Genomic DNA, 20,621 nt, shown 5'->3' with positions numbered 1-20,621 from the left:
GTGGAACAAACCCAAACAATGAGGCCACGTTATCCGGCTGCAGGACTACGGCCGCGGGTACAAGGAGTGCAAGACGAAACGTGTGCGCAGTAAAGTAATTTTTCCATTGTTGCGCACTATGTTCCATTCCAGCAGCGCTTTTTCAGGAGGAATACCCTTCAATCATCAAGGCATCCTGCCAAATACATCAGCTGGCTCATAGCCACAGGGCTAGAAAATTTGGGATGAATCTTGGGTTCAGCACTTTCTAGAGCGACTGTGGTTTTCATGGGGCGCACAGTGTTAACATGGTGCTCGTCATACCCCCCAAATATGGAAGGATCTGCTCCAAAACTGCGCTGTCACAGTCTCTGCCTACACAGCAGGCACTGGGAGAGGAGCTGCAACCATTAAATATTAACACCCCGGATTAAATATTTACATGAGGTCAGCTTAAGGCTATGTGCACACGTCAGGATTATTTGCAGAAATGTCCTGAACAAAAATGGGACTCTTTCTGCAGGAAATCCACATGCGTTTTTTTTTTTTTCGGGGATTTTTTGTGTTTTTTTCCCGGAGCTTCCCAATGCATTAAATAGCGGGAAATCCGGGAAAAATCCGCAAAATTAATGAACATGCTGCGTTTTTTTCCGCGATGCGTTTTTATCACTGAAAAAAAACAACGCAACATATGCACAAAGATTGCAGATTGCATTCTATTAATAGGATGCGTTTTTTTTTTTGCAGTTTTATCGCATTTTTATAGCGAAAACACACGTGAAAAATCCGGAACGTGTGCACACAGCCTCAGAGTGCAGATAATAAATGAAGCACAGGCTGGGTTTACCCCTGCATTTTGGGGGGGCTGGATGTTGGGCCTTCTTCATACATTGCAGCATTGTGTGTGCGCGTCGTTCTGCCGCTCACAGCGCTGAGCGCGGACAAACAGTGAAGGGGCCGCTGCCATTTTATTCTGCTGATCGCTCGGCTTTCAGGGGTCAGACACGTTCGGATCACACATTGAAGATTCGGCCTTTTTTAGAGAGAAGGACGACATTCTGACGAGTTATTGCTGAACCTACAGAAATCGACGACTGCGCACATTCTGGGGTATAGTGAGAAATCCCAATGGTGGATTGCCCTATAATAACCCTACACAGGCCTGCTGCTATACTAAGGAATTTACTGCCCCCGAGACTTGGCGAGAACTAGGGCACGGGATATCAGGCAAAAATATACCGCCACATGGAGCTCATCAATACCAGAAATAGGACAATGCCGTTACAATTAACAGGCTATTTCCAACTCAACAAAAGTCATCCCCTATCCACTGGACAGTCCATAACTCGCTGATCGCATGGGGTCTGGCCTCCAGGACCCCCACAGATCCGGAGAACGGGGCCCTGGAATACTGCACTCATAGGACAATGTCAGAGGAAGCCATTCCGACAAACATCTCTCCGCAGCTCATCCATATCATGCAAACTAAACCAGACAAGTCAGCCTTACCCTCAATGCTCAGCTCGAAGCAGATGTGGCAGAAGGACAGGGTCTCGGTGTCCGTGCCCAGCTTGCAGATGCTGCATACAGTGTCGTCATTCAAGTCAATGTTCACAAACTGCTCCTCTTCTGTCATGGTGCCCCTGAGACAGAAAAGTCACATAGGAATAAATAATAGCCAGAAAACAAGGGTGTCCTTTACAAGGTTAGGTAGAAAACAACATTATATTTAAGGCGGACGTCCACCCAAGTGCGGCAGCAATTAATAGACTCAATACAAAGCGCTAACTCACATGTCTAAAAGGACCCCAAAAGTATTTCTTTTTTTTTTTTTTATAATTGAAACCATGCACTAAAAATGTATTTTCTAATATAGCCAAATGCGGAAACAATGCAATCAAAATTTACATCTTAGCGAGGCAGAGGCCAGATAGATTGCGTATAATTGTAGAAAACTGAAGAACATTATATACCGTATCCCCCCTGCAGTGATCAACCAAGACGGATCACGCCAAGTTCAAAGTGTATAATGAGGAGATAGGTCACAAAGGAACTCAAGGTTAGCCCTAAGCAACTAAAGGGCCTCTTTTCCATTAGCTAATCCATAAGTCCAGACACTAAAAAACGATGGGGAGCGTGAACGTTTACAAGAACAAAGCAGTTTTCTAAAAAGAACATTGCTCTCAGTCGGAAGTTTGCTAAAGATTACTTGAACAAGCCAGAAGGCTACTGGAACAATGTTTTGTGGACAGATGGAGACCGAAATAGAACTTTTTGGATAAAATGAGAAGCGTTACATTTGGAGAAATAAATTAAAAAAACCTCATACTGTATATAAAACGTGGAGCTGGTAGTAGAGAGTTTTGGACCCTTTTGCTGCACCTGGGCCAGAACAGCTGCCATCATTGGTGGAACCATGAGATTTGACTTTCATGAGCAAATTCTAAAAACAAAATATCAGGACATCCGTCCATGAGCTAAATCTCGTGAGTCGTGCAGCAAGACAATGACCCAAAGCACTAGATGTCACTAGATTCCAGGACCACAGGCAGCAGGAATCACAGACTGGGCACATGACTGTAGCCAGGTACCGTATGGTTCAGAGAAAACCGTTGATGAGCCGAGGACTACAAGGGTAGACCTGAATAGTTTGGCTAAGTCTCCGATTGGCTCCTCCCTGCTCCAGGTGATTGACAGGTCTGTCCCCATGCATACATATTGTAGCGAATCAATCAACTGGAGTGGGACATCCACTCTCTTCTTGACCCTCCACTGAAACTGCCCTCACTAAAGTCTCTAATGATCTACTAACAGCTAAATCTAATGGTCACTACTCCATGCTAATTCTCCTGGATCTCTCCGCAGCATTCGCCACTGTGGATAATCAGCTCCTCCTCTCTATGCTCCGCTCCATCGGCCTCAAGGACACCGTTCACTCCAGGTTCTCCTCTCTGACCCCTCCTTCACGGCATCTCTTGTTGGTTCCTCCTCCTCCTCTCACCTTCCCCTTACTATTGGGGTTCCTCAAGGATCAGTCCTAGTCCCCCTCCTCTTCTCTTTGTATACTGCCCCATTGGACAATCAGTAGATTTGGTTTCCAGTACCATCTCTATGTTGATGACACACAATTATACACTTCTCCTGGCATCATCCCCGCATTACTACAATACACCAGTGATTGTCTTACCGCTGTCTCTAACATCATGTCCTCCCATTATGATTCTCGTCTGGACTATTGTAGCTCTCTACTAATCGGCCTCCCTCTTACCAAACTCTCCCCTCTCCAATCGGTCTTGAATGCTGCAGCCAGAAACCTTCTTCACCAACCGTTACACCGATGCCTCTACCTTGTGCCAGTCATTACACTGGCTACCCATCCGCTCCAGAGTTCAATATAAACTTATCACTCTCACCCCACATAGCGCTCCACGGTTTAGCATCACCCTACATCTCCTCCCTGGTCTCAGTCTACCACCCTACCCATGCCCTCCCTTCTGCTAATGACCTGAGGATAGCATCCTCAATAATCAGAACCTCCCACTCCCGTCTCAAGACTTGTCATGTGCTGCGCCAATTCTTTAGAATGCACTACCCAGGACAATTCGAGTAAGTTTTAAGCATACCCGAAAAACGCATTTCTTCAGACTGGCCTACCGCTTCAACAAATTTATCTAACTATCCCTGTGTTGCCCATTCAAAATTTTCTTCATAACCCGGTTCCTCGTATTATCTGTTCTCACTTGTTTTATGCATTTAATAGCCCCGTGTCTGTACTTTAACACATACTGGTTGGTAACCGGTTCATTTCTGTCTGGTGCCAGCAGTAGGTCTCCATTCGCTGCACTAATCATTGTACTGTATAAACCCCTTTGTTTCTTTGATTTACTTACTATTTTTGCATTTATTTTATGTATTTCCATTTCCTTTAACCATTTCCTGTTCTCTTGGCCAACAACTTCTCTATCCCGGAGGCATCAGATGTGGGGTGAGGCCTTTGATAACAGCAACAACACGTTTACCATGACCGAAAATTAGTTCCTTGTGACGGACCGTTTCAATTCTCCAAAAAGCACATGGATTTCTGCAAGTGGCGTTCAGAGGAATTGGACAGAGGTAAAAAAAAAAAATCTGCTTCTTGTAAATAAAGCACACGTTTCTCCATATGAAGAGCCTTTTCAGGGGCTCACAGAGGCAGTCAGATTCTTTAGCAAGAGGCCCTACAGCCTCTGTGTCGCCATACCATGCGTTCCCGGGTGCAACCTATACAGTGGGGGAAATAAGCGCCACATCCACAGCAGGCACACAGCTCCCCAATCATTGGATAATTCACTCATTTCATAGGCGCTAACCAGCAGTACTGGGACTCCTTCCTCCATTTGTCTACCCGTACTTATGGATCAAGCGACCGCCTGATTAAGACCCGGGAGGGTGGAAACGTCACTTAGTTTCTGGTCGCTCCTCACCATCTGTATAAATTTAGTTTTGCTCCCACTAATGTTTCGTTAATAAAAACACTTTTTTGCACATTTACTCAAGAGAGTGTGCAGTGTATATTGACTCCTCACTCACTGGAGGGGGTAGCTGGTTATTTTCTCTTTATTTGCATTTACTTGAAAAGTGCTGTTGGAAATCATTGTTGGTAGCGCAAAGCAAAACGGTCCTTTTCTCCAGATCTGGGGGTCTTTCTTCTGTTAGGACTTTACAAAAGACTTGGACATCTGAAATCAGACATCCTTAACTCTGTTGGGGGCCCCATAATCATTAAAGAGGGTTGTCCAGGTTTGTGCAGACTTGGAGCCTCACAGTGCGGGAATTGTGCTCTGTCAGGATACTCAGCTGCCAGCAGTCCTGCGACTACAAGCATGTGATCTGCACACTTAGGGCCACAGTCTGACTAGACGTGTGCAGCCATGCTCAATGCAAAGTGAATAGAGTGACGCTGCGCAAGTCTAGTCGGAGTGTGGCCAGGAAGTGATCTTTTGTGCAGCGCACAAGACCATAGTGCTCAGCGGTGAATCTACTGTGTAACCAAGACTCACACTGCTGAACGCAAACCGAGCGATTCTTTGATCGCATTTAAATGACCGCCATCCAGGAAAGGTTTACAGATCGTAGGTTGTATCGTGCCGCTGGTGTCCGTGTAAATGGACCTTTAGATTCTTGACCAAATCTATCCATATCAGTGGGCTCGGACGACATTAGCCTAACATGTAGGGGGCCTTACAGCTTTTATGTCACTTAGATCATTCTCAAAAAACTTCCATGCATGTAAAAAAAAAAGAAAAGTATTTGGGTCCCATGAATCCCATATTATGTGCCCGTAGAATCCCATCTATCTAGAATCATCATTGATACGTCATGCTACAAGGAGTTCCACAAAAAAAAACAAGGAGCCCCAGGGCTAACTCACAAGACCACGCAGCGGACATGTTTTCTAGTCCACATTACGGGTCCAATCACCCTGACCACAGGTCTCAGGATTCCAACTAAGTCTGATTAGTTTGGATAATGGGTCCTGACATGTGACCGTTAGATGAGAAAGTATGGCCACTAGATGGTCGCGCGAATAATACCTTCCGGAAACCATACGCCAAGTGCCACACTGGAGCCATGTGCGACAACCGAAACCTTCACGTCTGCGTTGTTGGCCAATGATGGGACTCCATGTATAAGAAAGATAATCTTTAGATTATGTAATATCTGCTTTAATGATCTCCCCAAATTACCGCCATCTATACGCAGTCTGGATATATGCGATTCAGGGTTACAGCAGTTATTAGAAGCTGAGAACCTCAGGCTGAAATTTACCAAGGTTCATGTTGAGATGAGGCCCGGGATCGGGGCAGTAGGGTATACGGTAATTTGCAAGAACGGGGCAGTAGGGTATACGGTAATTTGCAAGAACGGGGCAGTAGGGTATACGGTAATTTGCAAGTTTAAACAGCTCATTGGAGAAATAATCAAGTGGAAAATGCTAGCAGAGCTGAGACAGCCTCCGACAAGTCCTCGGCAGTAATGAACCGTGACCCCGAGGCTGGGGGGAGATGACTGACTTATGGTGGGTGCACACAGAAAAATACAGGGTCACGCATCTATGGAGGTCAGGAGAGTCATGTGACCATCAGACCAATGTGAAACTGCCCTCAGCATGCACCGAAAAGCTCAGGCTGCCAGGACACGCTGGGACTTCTGGTTGCACACTGGCACCGCACTTGTACAATACATACACATGAGATCACTCGGTGCACATGGTTCTGCCTGTGACTCAGATAAGACATGATGTAACAGCACAGCCCGAGCTCGCTGACAACTCTGACACAACGTTATGAAAGCAATTAGCAGAAGTCGCTCTACGCGATCCACCGTCACATGTGCCACCGCATTATCACACGTCATGTACTGACCCCAATATACGGCACAAAGTGCACAATTAGAAACAGCAGAGACCATCCTAAGCATGTACAGATGCAGACCCCCATCTCCGGGACCCCCACCCACCAGAGCAGGGGTCAGTGAGCAAACGCCATATCGCCCAGTTGGCATTGCACATGGGGTATGTACAGAGATACTTCCATGGCAAGTTACCACCTGGTCCATGGAATAAATGAGAACTTTGTAAAATTACCAATATTTTTCCACCACCTACTGGATGTACCGAGATGAGGGGTCACATCCTCATAGATCCCAAGAAGGGGGCTCTGAGCCCTGCCACAACCGAGCACAGATCCCAAGAAGGGGGCTCTGAGCCCTGCCACAACCGAGCACAGATCCCAAGAAGGGGGCTCTGAGCCCTGCCACAACCGAGCACAGATCCCAAGAAGGGGGCTCTGAGCCCTGCCACAACCGAGCACAGATCCCAAGAAGGGGGCTCTGAGCCCTGCCACAACCGAGCACAGATCCCAAGAAGGGGGCTCTGAGCCCTGCCACAACCGAGCACAGATCCCAAGAAGGGGGCTCTGAGCCCTGCCACAACCGAGCATAGATCCCAAGAAGGGGGCTCTGAGCCCTGCCACAACCGAGCACAGATCCCAAGAAGGGGGCTCTGAGCCCTGCCACAACCGAGCACAGATCCCAAGAAGGGGGCTCTGAGCCCTGCCACCATCGAGCACAGATCCCAAGAAGGGGGCTCTGAGCCCTGCCACAACCGAGCACAGATCCCAAGAAGGGGGCTCTGAGCCCTGCCACAACCGAGCACAGATCCCAAGAAGGGGGCTCTGAGCCCTGCCACAACCGAGCACAGATCCCAAGAAGGGGGCTCTGAGCCCTGCCACAACCGAGCACAGATCCCAAGAAGGGGGCTCTGAGCCCTGCCACAACCGAGCACAGATCCCAAGAAGGGGGCTCTGAGCCCTGCCACAACCGAGCACAGATCCCAAGAAGGGGGCTCTGAGCCCTGCCACAACCGAGCACAGATCCCAAGAAGGGGGCTCTGAGCCCTGCCACAACCGAGCACAGATCCCAAGAAGGGGGCTCTGAGCCCTGCCACAACCGAGCACAGATCCCAAGAAGGGGGCTCTGAGCCCTGCCACAACCGAGCACAGATCCCAAGAAGGGGGCTCTGAGCCCTGCCACAACCGAGCACAGATCCCAAGAAGGGGGCTCTGAGCCCTGCCACCATCGAGCACAGATCCCAAGAAGGGGGCTCTGAGCCCTGCCACAACCGAGCACAGATCCCAAGAAGGGGGCTCTGAGCCCTGCCACAACCGAGCACAGATCCCAAGAAGGGGGCTCTGAGCCCTGCCACAACCGAGCACAGATCCCAAGAAGGGGGCTCTGAGCCCTGCCACAACCGAGCAAAGATCCCAAGAAGGGGGCTCTGAGCCCTGCCACAACCGAGCACAGATCCCAAGAAGGGGGCTCTGAGCCCTGCCACAACCGAGCACAGATCCCAAGAAGGGGGCTCTGAGCCCTGCCACAACCGAGCACAGATCCCAAGAAGGGGGTTCTGAGCCCTGCCACCACCGAGAATAGATCCCAAGAAGGGGGTTCTGAGCCCTGCCACAACTGAGCAGTGACTGGGCATTAGCACCGCTCTACTTACCGGCATTCTATACGGTACTACCTAAAGTAGAGTACAGCGCCGCTCGGCTATTGCTGGCAGCCACATACAGAATTAATGGAGCAGTGGTGTGAACGCCGGGCTATAGCTACATTAAAATGGGGTCCGTTTTTAGGATCGGTGAAGGTCCCCGAAAGTCAGTTAGACACACAAGTGCAGGCCCCTCACTGACCAGAACAGGATCTATTGACCTTATGCAGTCTCGGGGGGAGCTCCCCCAAATGCCCTTATTTAATTACTTAGAATTACTGGACCAAGACATATTATTTTCTACATGGCAGAGGATACAGAGCAGGAGGAGGATTTGGTATTCTTAGTAATCTGGGCAGCAGTGCTCAATGTCAGGCAGCAGCTGCACAAGCACACAAGATTTTAGGGTGTATAAAAAAAGAGAAAATCCCAGAATCCCAACGTATTGTTACCCCTTTATACATCACTTGTGAGGCCACATCTAGAATACGGGATCCAGTTTTGTCTGCACATTTTAAAAAGGACATTCACAAATTAGAGTTATTTCAAGGGAGCTGGTGATCCGGGCCCTCACTCCTTATGGCCTCCGAGTCATGTCTATCGTCTGTCCCAAGTCTCCTCTAAAATTGTAGGTGCTATAGAAATAAAAATGTATTATTAATAAGATTATTACAAGCGATGGAGGCCTCTCGTATGATGAAAAATGGGGCTTGTTTAGCTTAGAAAAAAAAAAAAAAAAAAAAAGACGCCTCAGAGGGGATCTCCTCTACATGTAGAAATCTATGTGTGGTCAGTACAGAGGACGGCACAGGACTTCTTCCTTCCAAGGACCTTACTAAGGACCAGGGGGCGCTGATAACAGGCAGCTGAAGAGGAAAGGCTTCTTTACAGTTAGAGCAGTAATGGCAGGTAACCCCGATGATTGTGGGTTATGGACAGCGACACAGAACTGGTGGAGAACGGTGGAACATGATGGAACAGCAGAGACAGAAGAAGAAGCTCCTTTACAGTAACAAAGCGCGGTCTATGGTGTGGCTGAACAAAGTCAGGAAACATCACAGCGTCACGCGGCCCCAGGGTGATATTTTAAGAGTTCTTAAAGGGACAGGATCAAACAAAAAAAAAAATTGCCCACCGTGCCCGGGCCGGTAACCCTGTACCATCAATAATAAGTTTCCCATTGGAGGGGGAGGGGAGGGGTACAGACGGCACAGGGCGACAGACAAGGTCACTTTATGGGGAAACTATTACCAAGTTCCACTAAGACAATCTCAGAGACAAGCTGTGACTACAATGGGGGGGATTCAGGGCCCCCGGGGGCCACGGCTCCTGCCTCACATCTACCCCCAGTGTCACCACATAGGAGATAGATACAATGTAACCACAGAACACGCCACAATGGGCAGGAGGGAAGACTCCAGCCCATAAGGGTCCCCTGTGCCCAGCTCATAGCCAACACACCAGTAACACCAGGTCACACAACACACCGACCTGTACCGGACGCCGGCTCCTCCCGCCCGCAGCCTGCTCCTCCAGAACTGATGAAGCAGCATGGACATCCCCGAGCAAGTCACCCACTCACTCTCCTGGATCATACCAACCTCGGACACATCTGAGGGCAAACTACGCCCAACAGAAGTAACGGCGGAGCCCGGGATAATACGTCACCGCATTTACCGTGACGGACACGTAGTCCTACGGGGCGAAGAAACGGAGAGGTACGTAAGAAAAGTCAGAAAGCGCGAGAGTCTCTCCCCCCACTAGGGAACAATTATGGTTCAGTCCAATCACACAACACGAAGACGAAACCATTACACAGTAGAGGGGGGGGGGGGGAGAGTGGCGATAGCCTCTTAAGTTACACAGGAAATACCTATTTAGATCAACGTGAAGCAGATAGATCGCGTCTGTAAATATTAATATTGCTTTCATACGGCTGGCGGCTTACCTCAGCTGGCTGTCCGCCTCCGCCATGGTGTGTGGTACAGTCCGCCTGTGTATATTCCCGAGGAAAGGACACGCTGTTCTTTACGTCACAGAAACAGACGTTGTGTGAAGCCGAACGGAAAGAGACAATGAAAACAGGGGCCCGCCGTAGCCACGCCTCCGCCAGCTGATTGGTTCTCGCAGGTGTAGTAAAATTGCGTCACTTCCCCGCCCCTTCTCTAGTGAACATGTGCTCCACGTGTGTTCTGAGCCCGCCCGCCTGCTTTTTGTGTGTTTAAACTTTTTTTATTTGCCCGGCCGCATTTGTACCAAAACAGAGATGTCCCATGTGTCAATGCGTGAGTGCGGGGGAGGGTGAAGGGGGATTTAACCCCTTAAGGACTGAGCCTATTGTGATATTAAAAATCAGACATTTTACATCTCATCACTGTTTTCCTTATACACTTTAAACCGCTGCAGGTTTTTTTGTCTGGAAGGAAAAAAAAAACGACCAAAAACCTGCCATGTGTGAACAAGCTCTGAGAATTTGGTGTCACATGGCATGGCTGGTGTCTTTTTCAGGCGAAATCATCTAAATAATCCAAAAAAACTTTAAAAGAATGAGCATAACTATTTCTATGTAATAACGACTGGCTGCACGCATCCTCAGGAAACGCTGAGCGGTTATAGGGTCCATTCTGGCGTCTTCTGCACGGAGCTGAGCCGTTATAGGAAGCGACGGGTCCATTGTGGCGTCTTCTGCACGGATGACACTCTGTACTTGTAACACCCCAGCGGACCGGTTGTTACAGTGATGTTGTCTTCCTTTCGGGGAGGGCGATAGCATGTGTGGAGGCAATGGGGTTCTCTTTACCAGGTAAACACACACATGCACCATATTCTGAATCCAGGCCAGGAGGGGAGCTCAGGACCCGGATTCAGGGGAGCTTCCCTCAGCTTTAAGTATCCTGGCCAGAAGGAGGAGTTAGCCAGTTGGAGAAGCCAGTCTGAGAGAGAAGGACGTCTGGAACAGACAGGGAGGCCTAGTAGCCACGTGGGAGCTGCAGCCTCTCGGAAGAGAGAGAACCTGAAGGGTTGTTGCATGCAGTGGAGCATTGAGGAATGGAGCAAAGGAACAGGGCTCAGAGGGGAACTGTGAATGGGGATCCTCTGAACCAAAGGGCAGAAACCGGGTACCGGGAGCCCGAGGCTATTGTGGGACTCTAAAACACATAGCAGAACCAGAGGGCACTAGACTATACGTTAACTGCCCGCACCAAGCCTGAGGTACAGCAGTACTCTAGAGCCCGGGTCGTGGTAGAGACCCTATAAAATGGCTCAAACTGCCTAACGTGCAGGCAACTGTCCCAGGACAGGAGAGAGATGATTCCTTGCCAGCAAGCTACAAGCAGCAGGGACCTCGACATCTTAGCACAAGTAGGATAGGCTTACAGACCTCACCTGGGAGAGGGATCCACTATTGCCTCCAAGCTGGCCGGACCACATCGCCATCCGTGCCTGGCACCCTGGACTGTGGACTGCCACCAGTAAACCAGGTAAAGACTTTACAACTTGTGTCCTCCACTGATTTGTCGGCATACAACATGCTTGCCACACACCTTGGGAGCCCTGGGAACCCCGCTTCACCTGTGGGAAGCGTCACCATCCAGCTGCCATACCATCACCCCACTGACCGAGAACCACAGGTGACATCACAAACAATAGACTTTAGTCATAAATCCCCTTTAAAAGACCTTTGCCCTTAAATTGGGCGCCTAGGGCCACGGACCAGGTCGCAGCCACCGTGACATCCCCTTTAAAGGAACACTGTCACCTGAATTTGGAGGGAACAATCTTCAGCCATGGAGGCGGGGTTTTTGATTCACCCTTTCCTTACCCGCTGGCTGCAATATTGGATTGAAGTTCATTCTCTGTCCTCCATAGTACACGCCTGCGCTGTGCAAGATTGCTTTGTGCAGGCGTGTACTACGGAGGACAGAGAATGAACTTCAATCCAATATTGCAGCCAGCATGCAGCCAGCGGGTAAGGAAAGGGTGAATCAAAAACCCCGCCTCCATGGCTGAAGATTGTTCCCTCCAAATTCAGGTGACAGTGTCCCTTTAAGTGCGACCGGACCTGGTACTGAGTACCCCACTGCCCAGGCAGGCGACTCATACCTTATAACACAAGTCAGTGGGAAGGTTCAGAAGACGCCTGGAGAACGACTGGACATTTTTTTGAGGATTCTTTCTTTAAAAGCAAAGAGGGGCTAATAGGGACAAAGAGACCTACATAAACCTGGGGCCGGCCCTAGCTGAAACCATTAGCAGGAGTCAGATCGGGATTTTAATTGGAAATATTTAATGGGGCGTTCTAGAACTGAGCTATCCTTACGATAGAGCATCCATATCAGAGGTGTGGGGGTCTGACCTGTTATGAACTGGTGGTTTAGGAGCAACATGGGACGAGCTCTGAAGGAGGTGGTACATGTACTGACCACAGTAGACCAGTGGGGAAGCTGTTTGTTCCTGATAGATGGACAAGTAAGGTAATTTCTGAGGTTCATTGTTCAGTGTTGGCTGGTCATCCTGGGATTTTTGGTACCAGAGATTTGGTTGCTAGGTCCTTTTGGTGGCCTTCCTTGTCGCGCGATGTCCGTGCTTTTGTGCAATCCTGTGGGACTTGCGCCCGAGCTAAGCCTTGCTGTTCCCGCGCTAGTGGGTTGCTTTTGCCTTTGCCGGTCCCTGAGAGGCCCTGGACGCATATTTCCATGGATTTTATTTCGGATCTTCCTGTTTCCCAGAAGATGTCTGTTATATGGGTTGTTTGTGACCGGTTCTCTAAAATGGTCCATCTGGTACCTTTGCCTAAGTTGCCTTCCTCCTCAGATCTGGTTCCATTGTTTTTTCAGCATGTGGTTCGTTTGCATGGTATTCCGGAGAATATTGTGTCTGACAGAGGTTCTCAGTTTGTCTCTAGGTTTTGGCGAGCCTTTTGTGCTAGGATGGGCATTGATTTGTCTTTTTCTTCGGCGTTTCATCCTCAGACTAATGGCCAAACTGAGCGAACTAATCAAACCTTGGAAACCTATTTGAGATGCTTTGTGTCTGCTGATCAGGATGATTGGGTGTCTTTCTTGCCGTTGGCCGAGTTTGCCCTTAATAATAGGGCTAGTTCGGCTACTTTGGTTTCACCTTTCTTTTGTAATTTTGGTTTTCATCCTCGTTTTTCTTCGGGGCAGGTTGAGCCTTCTGATTGTCCTGGTGTGGATTCTGTAGTGGACAGGCTGCAGCAGATTTGGACTCATGTGGTGGACAATTTGACGTTGTCTCAGGAAAAGGCTCAACGTTTTGCTAACCGCCGTCGGTGTGTTGGTCCCTGGCTTCGTGTGGGGGATTTGGTTTGGTTGTCTTCTCGTCATGTTCCTATGAAGGTTTCTTCCCCTAAGTTTAAGCCTCGGTTTATTGGTCCTTATAAGATTTCTGAAATTATCAATCCGGTGTCTTTTCATTTGGCTCTTCCAGCCTCTTTTGCCATTCATAATGTTTTTCATAGATCTTTGTTGCGGAGATATGTGGTGCCCGTTGTTCCCTCGGTTGATCCTCCTGCCCCGGTGTTGGTTGAGGGAGAGTTGGAATATGCGGTTGAGAAAATTTTGGATTCTCGTTTTTCGAGGCGGAGGCTTCAGTATCTTGTCAAGTGGAAGGGTTATGGCCAGGAGGATAATTCTTGGGTTGTTGCCTCCGATGTCCATGCCGCCGATTTGGTTCGTGCTTTTCACTTGGCTCGTCATGATCGGCCTGGGGGCTCTGGTGAGGGTTCGGTGACCCCTCCTCAAGGGGGGGTACTGTTGTGAATTCCGCTCTTGGGCTCCCTCCGGTGGTTGTAAGTGGCACTTTTGTGAGTTCTGCTCTTGGGCTCCCTCCGGTGGTTTTAAGTGGTATGGCTGCTCCTTGGATTTAGCAGTCTGCAGCTGCTTCCACTGATTGTCTTTCTGCTCGGCTATTTATGCCTGGCTCTTCCCTTCAGCCAGTGCCACATGTCAATGGTTCCTGGTTGGATTCACATCTCTCTTGGATTTCCCTGATATCCTGACCAGTTCAGCAAAGATAAGTCCTTGCTTTGCTCTTTTCTGTCCACATGTTGTGGACTTATTCGTTCTGTGCATTCTATGTTTCGTCCAGCTTGTCAGTATGGATTAATTCAGACAAGCTGGAAGCTATGGGAAGCAGATTTACCCTCCACACCTTTAGTCAGGTGTGGAGATTTTTGTAAACTCTGTGTAGATTTTTGTAGTTTTTAATACTGACTGCACAGTATTCTATCCTGTCCTATCTATCTAGCTAGACTGGCCTCTTGTGCTACATCCTGGTTTCATTCTGTGTATGTCTTTTCCCTCTCCACTCACAGTCATTACTTGTGGGAGGCTATCTATCCTTTGTGGATTTTCTCTGAGGCAAGATAGTTTTCCTGTTTCTATCTTTAGGGGTAGTTAGTTCTCAGGCTGTGACGAGGTGCCTAGGGAGTGATAGGAGCATCCCACGGCTACTTCTAGTGTTGTGTTGAGCTTAGGGACTGCGGTCAGTACAGGTACCACTTCCTTCAGAGCTCGTTCCATGTTGCTCCTAAACCACCAGTTCATAACACTGACCCCCGGCTCCTCCACCTATGTGCTGCTACCATGACTCCACAGCTAATGAAGTGAATGGTGTGAGCTGTGGTAACCGAGAACGGTCACCACACCAAAGTATGGAGTCCTAAGCTTGAATCTCATTAGGTGAAATTGCATCACTATTTGGCGGTGTCATAGAAAATATGAAAATCTCTGAGCTTTCACTCCCTCCCTCCTTCCCCCTCACACAGATTTCCAGTAAGGAAACAAATAGCTGACAGTCTGAGCCTCTTGAAATAGACTAGTACTAGTTGTGAAGTGACAATCCTAATTAAAATGCAGGCAGCTCCTTTTTGAAGAAAGAGATTCTGGCAGTACTAACGAGGATGTCTATTGTGCTTAGACAAAGCTACTGTATATAGATTGGACAGGTAGTTAAGGCAAGAAAAGACTTTCCAGAGGGCTGGATAACAAAGGTACATGTGTTTATACATAGTAAGAAAAGTGACAGAGCCTCTTTTTCCCCAGCAAATACTTTGTCCCTTCAGAGGAAATGTTATACATTGACCCCAGACTTATTTCTCCAAAAGAAAATTATGAATATTGGAGTTCATATAGATTTGATAGGGATGGGGCATTCATATTCAGCTTCAGGACAAGTTCATGTTTTTTCATAACTGTAACCCCTGCCTATAAGCCACAAATCAATAGTGGGCAGATCTCTGACAACAGCCATGTCATGTTTGGTCTCTGGGAAAAAGTAAAATCTAGATAAAAAATATGGCTGCGATCTCAAATTTCTGCTATCATCACAAGTGAAGTTATGGTATAAGTTGGGAATTTCATAAAATACGGAAGGGCTGAGGATATCCCGCAACCCGGCACATGTGAGGTCATCACGGAAGGGGGGAGGTGTGGTTGTAACACAGTTGCTGGACATTTTTCAATCAAAGTGCTCGCCTTTGCTAGGCTGAATCATATCATCATATGAATCATGAAACATAATGCTGATACTCCCATTCAATACCTGGCGGCGGAGGTTGCCACCCTATGAGGAAGCATTGTGGTGCCCACACTAAATGTCGGATAAACCTGTCTGACCCAAAAATGAAAAAATTACCAAACAAGCACCATCACCCATTAAGTTCTTAAGTAATTAACAATGATAACGTAGTCTCAGCATTATTTTCCCAAAATTAATGTTACCAGGTTATGCTATACATAAAACACGTTTGATTCACTCACCAATATACATATGTTAAGAGTTTTAATACAAAAGCATTTTTTTAATCTTTTTTGTTTGTTACATAGAGGCAAGTTATTGTTATTTTTGGCAAAATATATATTTTCGCCAGAGCCGCTGCCTCTCCATCGCCAGAGCCGCCGCCTTGCCATCGCCGCCGCCTCGCCCCTACCTTCTGCCTCTTCCCCATTATCCCGTAGAATGTAAATCCGCAAGGACAGGGTCCTCTCCCCTCTGTACCAGTCTGTCACTGTCAACATGTTTACTGTAAACGATATCTATAACCCTGTATGTAACCCCTTTATCATGTACAGCACCATGGAATTAATGGTGCTATATAAATAATAATAATAGTAATAATAATATCTGTGATCAGCGTAGTAAGTGTCTTTTGTTTTATCCGCTTTATTTTATGTAACCGTATATGCTTTATTGTTTTGTCACCTTTGTAAAATCTTTTGTACATTTTTTATAAATACTGCCTATCGTTTTGGATTAAACATAAAAATTAATAGTACTGTTACTTTTGTTCTGTAACCAGCACTCTGAAGTCATACACTACCAGCACCAGGCCTCCAGTCAGCCTGTATAAAACACGACTGTTGGTGTTGGCGAATAGTGCTGCGGTTATCGTGGAGTTTGCAGTGATTGTATTGGGGGTATATACATATATTCCATACGCTGGAATCAGAGGTGTATATACGATACGCTTAGGCTAGGTTCACATTACGTTTTCGGCATCCGTTAGACGGACTACGTTACACCGCGGCATAACGCGGTGTAACGTATTCCATTAACGCCGCCATTTAGTCCAATGTCGGATGCATCGCTAGCACACGCCCACAATGGCGTCATTAAGTGACGGACCCTGGGACACGGGCTGCAGCGTTTCCGGGTCCGGCACTGCTAGCGCAGATAGAGCATCTGCTAGCTCTATCTGTGCTATCGATATGACATATCGGCACTTGTGTTAACAGCAGCCCGTTAACGCATGTGTTGAATGCGCTGCTGTTAACGCAATGTGAACCTGGCCTTACTGTTAGCTTCCTAATAACTGGCCCATTGGTAGAAACAGCCTGCGGCATCCTCCGTTGATCGTCGGTCAATCCTTTATTTGTCTGGACGACTGAGGTCAGCAGAGAACTAGTTGCTCCAAAGATAACAGCGGGTGGATCTGCACGACGTCCAAGGCTGCAATCTGTGACAGCCAGGATTCGTTTTTATACATAAATACCCATTGTCCTGTAAGAAGATAGATATGTGAGAAGACGCACACAGTTAATGCCTAACAGAGTGGCTGCAAGCATACACTGAAAAAGTGAAAGTAGAAAGAATTGCATTAGTAGGTACCCAAGAGTGAAGTGCATGTTTCCTCAGGGAAGAGATTGGAGGGGACACCAGGTCAGGTGACAGCTTTGGCGCAGTTAGTAATTATAAAAAGCCCAGGAGGGCAATGAAGGGGAAGAGCTAGCATCTAAACTTGTAGCAGGACTGATGTGCACTACAATAAGTTGGCTTATAGCCACCATTATGAGAGACCAGACCCGAATGAAGAACCGAGAGAGACCAAACCTGAGTGAAGACCCAAGATAAACCAGAGCCAAGTGAAGACCTCGATAGGGACCAGACCAGACTTGAATGAAGACCACAGAGACCAGATCCGCATGAAGATCCAAGAAAGACCAGAGCCAAGTGAAGACCTGAGACAAGCCAAACCCAATTGAAGACCCGAGAGAGACAAGGCCCGAGTGAAGACCCTAGAGACACAAGATCTGAGCGAGATCAGACTTGAGCAAGATCAGACCCGAGTGGTAACAGACCCAAGAGTTACCAGACCTGACAGTTATCAGAGCCGAGTGAAGACCAAGAGAAACCAGACCCAAGAAAGACCAGGCCAGAGTGAAGACCCTAGAGACACAAGATCCAGGCGAGATCAGACTCGAGCGAGATCAGACCCGAGAGGTAACAGACCCAAGAGTTACCAGACCTGACAGTTATCAGAGCCGAGTGAAGACCAAGAGAGACCAGACCCAAGAGAAACTAGGCCCCAGTGAAGACTCGAGTGAGACCAGAGCCGGGAGAGCTGAGCCAAGTGAGCCGAGTCGGAGCCGAGCGAGAGACGGCTAGGCACATCATATGGATGTTCGTGTGATTCCATTGTAGACATAGTGGGAACAAAGGCGGCCAGTGTGACGAGTGGGCAGAGTATCTCACCAACCAGGGACTTGTGGCCTAGTGATCAGCATTGTCGACTCCCATTAGGGCCACTTGTGTATTGCCTAGAGAGTGACGATGGTGATGGTGATGGACCCGGTTGTGACAGCGACGCCCTTTAGTTTGGGATATTAGGTCTAAGACATCGCTGACAGTAACAGTTATTTTATGGTAATAATAGAACGATAGTGAGTAAAAAGCATTGGACTCCCCGGTGGCTGCTCCTGTCAGGAGGCTGGGCCAGGTGCCCATCACGATGCAAGCCCCGACTGAATGGGTGATGACTTCCGGTCGTGCCGGAAGTGACGTCATACGCCGGAGTGAGAGAGTGTGCTGAACGCTTCCAGGTGGGAGTCGTTCCAGGAGCGCGCACACCACTCCACTCAGATAAAAGAAAGCAGCGTACAGTTCCCCAGCGGTAAACAGCCTCAAGCATGGCGGACCCTGCTGCAGATGGACACGCACCAGAGGAGAAAGGAAACCCACAGCCTGCCGTGGTATCCAAGGGGTTCGGTGGGTGAGTGCCTTTGTAAGGCAAAAAACATCAGTAGTGATGGACTTATATCATGTTTATATTGTAGGTTAAAAAAGCCACCTCAAAACAGAAGAATAGGGCATGTGCGTTATGCAGGGAAACCCTCCCTAAAACATATGAAAAACGGATCTGTCGGCCATGTATTGATAGGACAGTAGCCGAAGAGTCACCGTCCCTGCTCCAAAGTATTAAAACCATCATTAGAGATGAGGTGAAGATATCACTAAAAGAGCAGTTAAAGGAACAAAGGTACCGTCACACTCAGCAACTTTGCAACGAGAACGACAACAATCCGTGACGTTGCAGCGTCCTGGATAGCGATCTCGTTGTGTTTGACACGCAGCAGCGATCTGGATCCCGCTGTGCCATCGCTGGTCGAAGCTAGAAGTCCAGAACTTTATTTCATCGCCAGGTCGGCGTGTATCGTCATGTTTGATATCAAAAGCAACGACGCCAGCAACGTTTTACATGGAGCTAACAACCAGCGAGAACGATAAGTGAGTCGCCGTTACGTCACTGGATCGCTCCTGCATCGTTCTGGAGTTGCTTTGTTTGACATCTGTACAGCGACCTAAACAGCGACGCTCCAGCGATCTAGTTTAGGCCGGCTCGTTGTCTATATCGCTGCAGCGTCGCTGAGTGTGACGGTACATTAAGCGGCAGTCAGCGCTGAAAAACCCTCCCCTCCCCATACCTCAAAAAAAAAACAAAGTTCAGACAGATTCAGAGGAAGAACTGGGAGAATTAACCCCCTCGGAAGTGTCGAAACTGGACTCCGCGGATGAGGAGTGTGGCCACCCTTATTTTTTGTCCGAAAATATTGGGGAATTACTAAAATTGGTTAGGTCCACTATGGGGGTCGAATTCGAAACGCCCAAGGAACAACGCACGGTAAAAGACTCCATGTTTAGCAATTTAAAAGGGAAAAAATGTAAGGTTTTTCCCTTTTATGAAAACCTCCTAAATTTAATAAAAAGGAATGGAAAAAAAACTAACAAAAAGATGTTGGTGCCTCAGACACTAAAACGTAAATACCCGTTTGATGATGAAGTCTGTGACAAGTGGGAAAAAGCCCCAAAACTAGATGCGGCCATTGCCAGTACTTCGAGAGGAATAGCCCTACCATTTGAGTATATGGGTGCCTTAAAAGACCCCCTTGACAAGAAGGCTGATGCTTTCTTAAAATCCGCTTGGGAGGCATCAGCGTGGTCATTCAAGCCTGGGGTTGTCACCACTTGCACAGCTCGTGCTATGATCAAGTGGCTGGAGGAATTAACTGAACAAATTAAAAACAAATGTCCGAGAGAAAGGCTATTAGAAGGCTATTACCCTCATTACTGAAAGCGGCAGGATTCCTAGCGGACACGTCTGTAGACTCCGTGTGATGTGCCGCTCGTGCATGCGCCCTATCAAATTCGGGGCGTAGAGCACTATGGCTAAAAAATTGGACTGCAGATTTCCAGTAAAAAGTAAAACTCTGTGCAGTCCCTTGTGAAGGTCAGTACCTTTTTGGGAAGGCATTAGATGAACTATTGGAGAAAGCGTCGGATAAAAAGAAACGGTTTCCACTTCCTCCCTTCTCTAAACACCGGTGGGGTGATACTCGATTGTCCTTTCGAGGATCAGGGAATAGAGGTGGCCGAGGACACTCAGATGATAGATCCATGCGAGGAAAACCCTGGAGAAAAGATAGGGGATTCCTCTTCAGTAAGCCTCCTCTTAGACCACATTCCAAACCTCAATGACACCAGGAATACAGTGGGAGGAAGACTCTGATTTTTTCTCCATCAATGGTTAGCATTACCTGCCTCACAGTGGATAACCAATTTACTATCCGAGGGCCTGCGGCAGGGCCGGCGTCAGCACCCGGCGTACCCGGGCAAGTGCCGGGGCCCTGGCGAGACAGGGGGGCCCATTCAGGGCTGGCATTAGGGGCAGGCAGCTGCCTGGGGCCCCCACTCACCCAGAGGCCCTCAGCTAGCGGCACATCATGCAGCCGCTATGGGGCCTCAGTGAGGCAGGGGGGCTCGCCTGTCGCCAGCGCCTACTCCCCCGCCGCCGCATTGAACTATACCGGCGTCT

General features: G+C 48.3%; 1 protein-coding gene across 2 annotated transcripts in view; it reads right to left on the bottom strand.

Moving 5' to 3' along the window:
- The window catches only part of C3H21orf91 (chromosome 3 C21orf91 homolog), a 37,647-nt gene extending 27,583 nt beyond the window's left edge, over positions 1–10,064 (bottom strand). The window contains exons 1-2 of one of the 2 annotated variants that reach the window (XM_069760888.1): positions 9,957–10,064; positions 1,489–1,622 (exon numbers count right to left, since the gene is read on the bottom strand). In XM_069760888.1, coding sequence (XP_069616989.1) covers positions 1,489–1,622; positions 9,957–9,982 — 160 coding nt within the window. In that variant the 5' untranslated portion in view covers positions 9,983–10,064. Of the gene's footprint in view, positions 1–1,488; positions 1,623–9,499; positions 9,603–9,956 lie in introns of those variants that run through there. The other variant, XM_069760887.1, reaches the window with a different exon arrangement.
- Between the last annotated feature and the right edge of the window lie 10,557 nt (positions 10,065–20,621).

The sequence above is a fragment of the Ranitomeya imitator genome, chromosome 3 (genome assembly GCF_032444005.1).
Source record: "Ranitomeya imitator isolate aRanImi1 chromosome 3, aRanImi1.pri, whole genome shotgun sequence".
Lineage (NCBI taxonomy): Eukaryota > Metazoa > Chordata > Amphibia > Anura > Dendrobatidae > Ranitomeya > Ranitomeya imitator.
The sequence above is the reverse complement of the archived record's forward strand: the minus strand, read 5'-3'. Positions and strand labels throughout refer to the sequence as shown.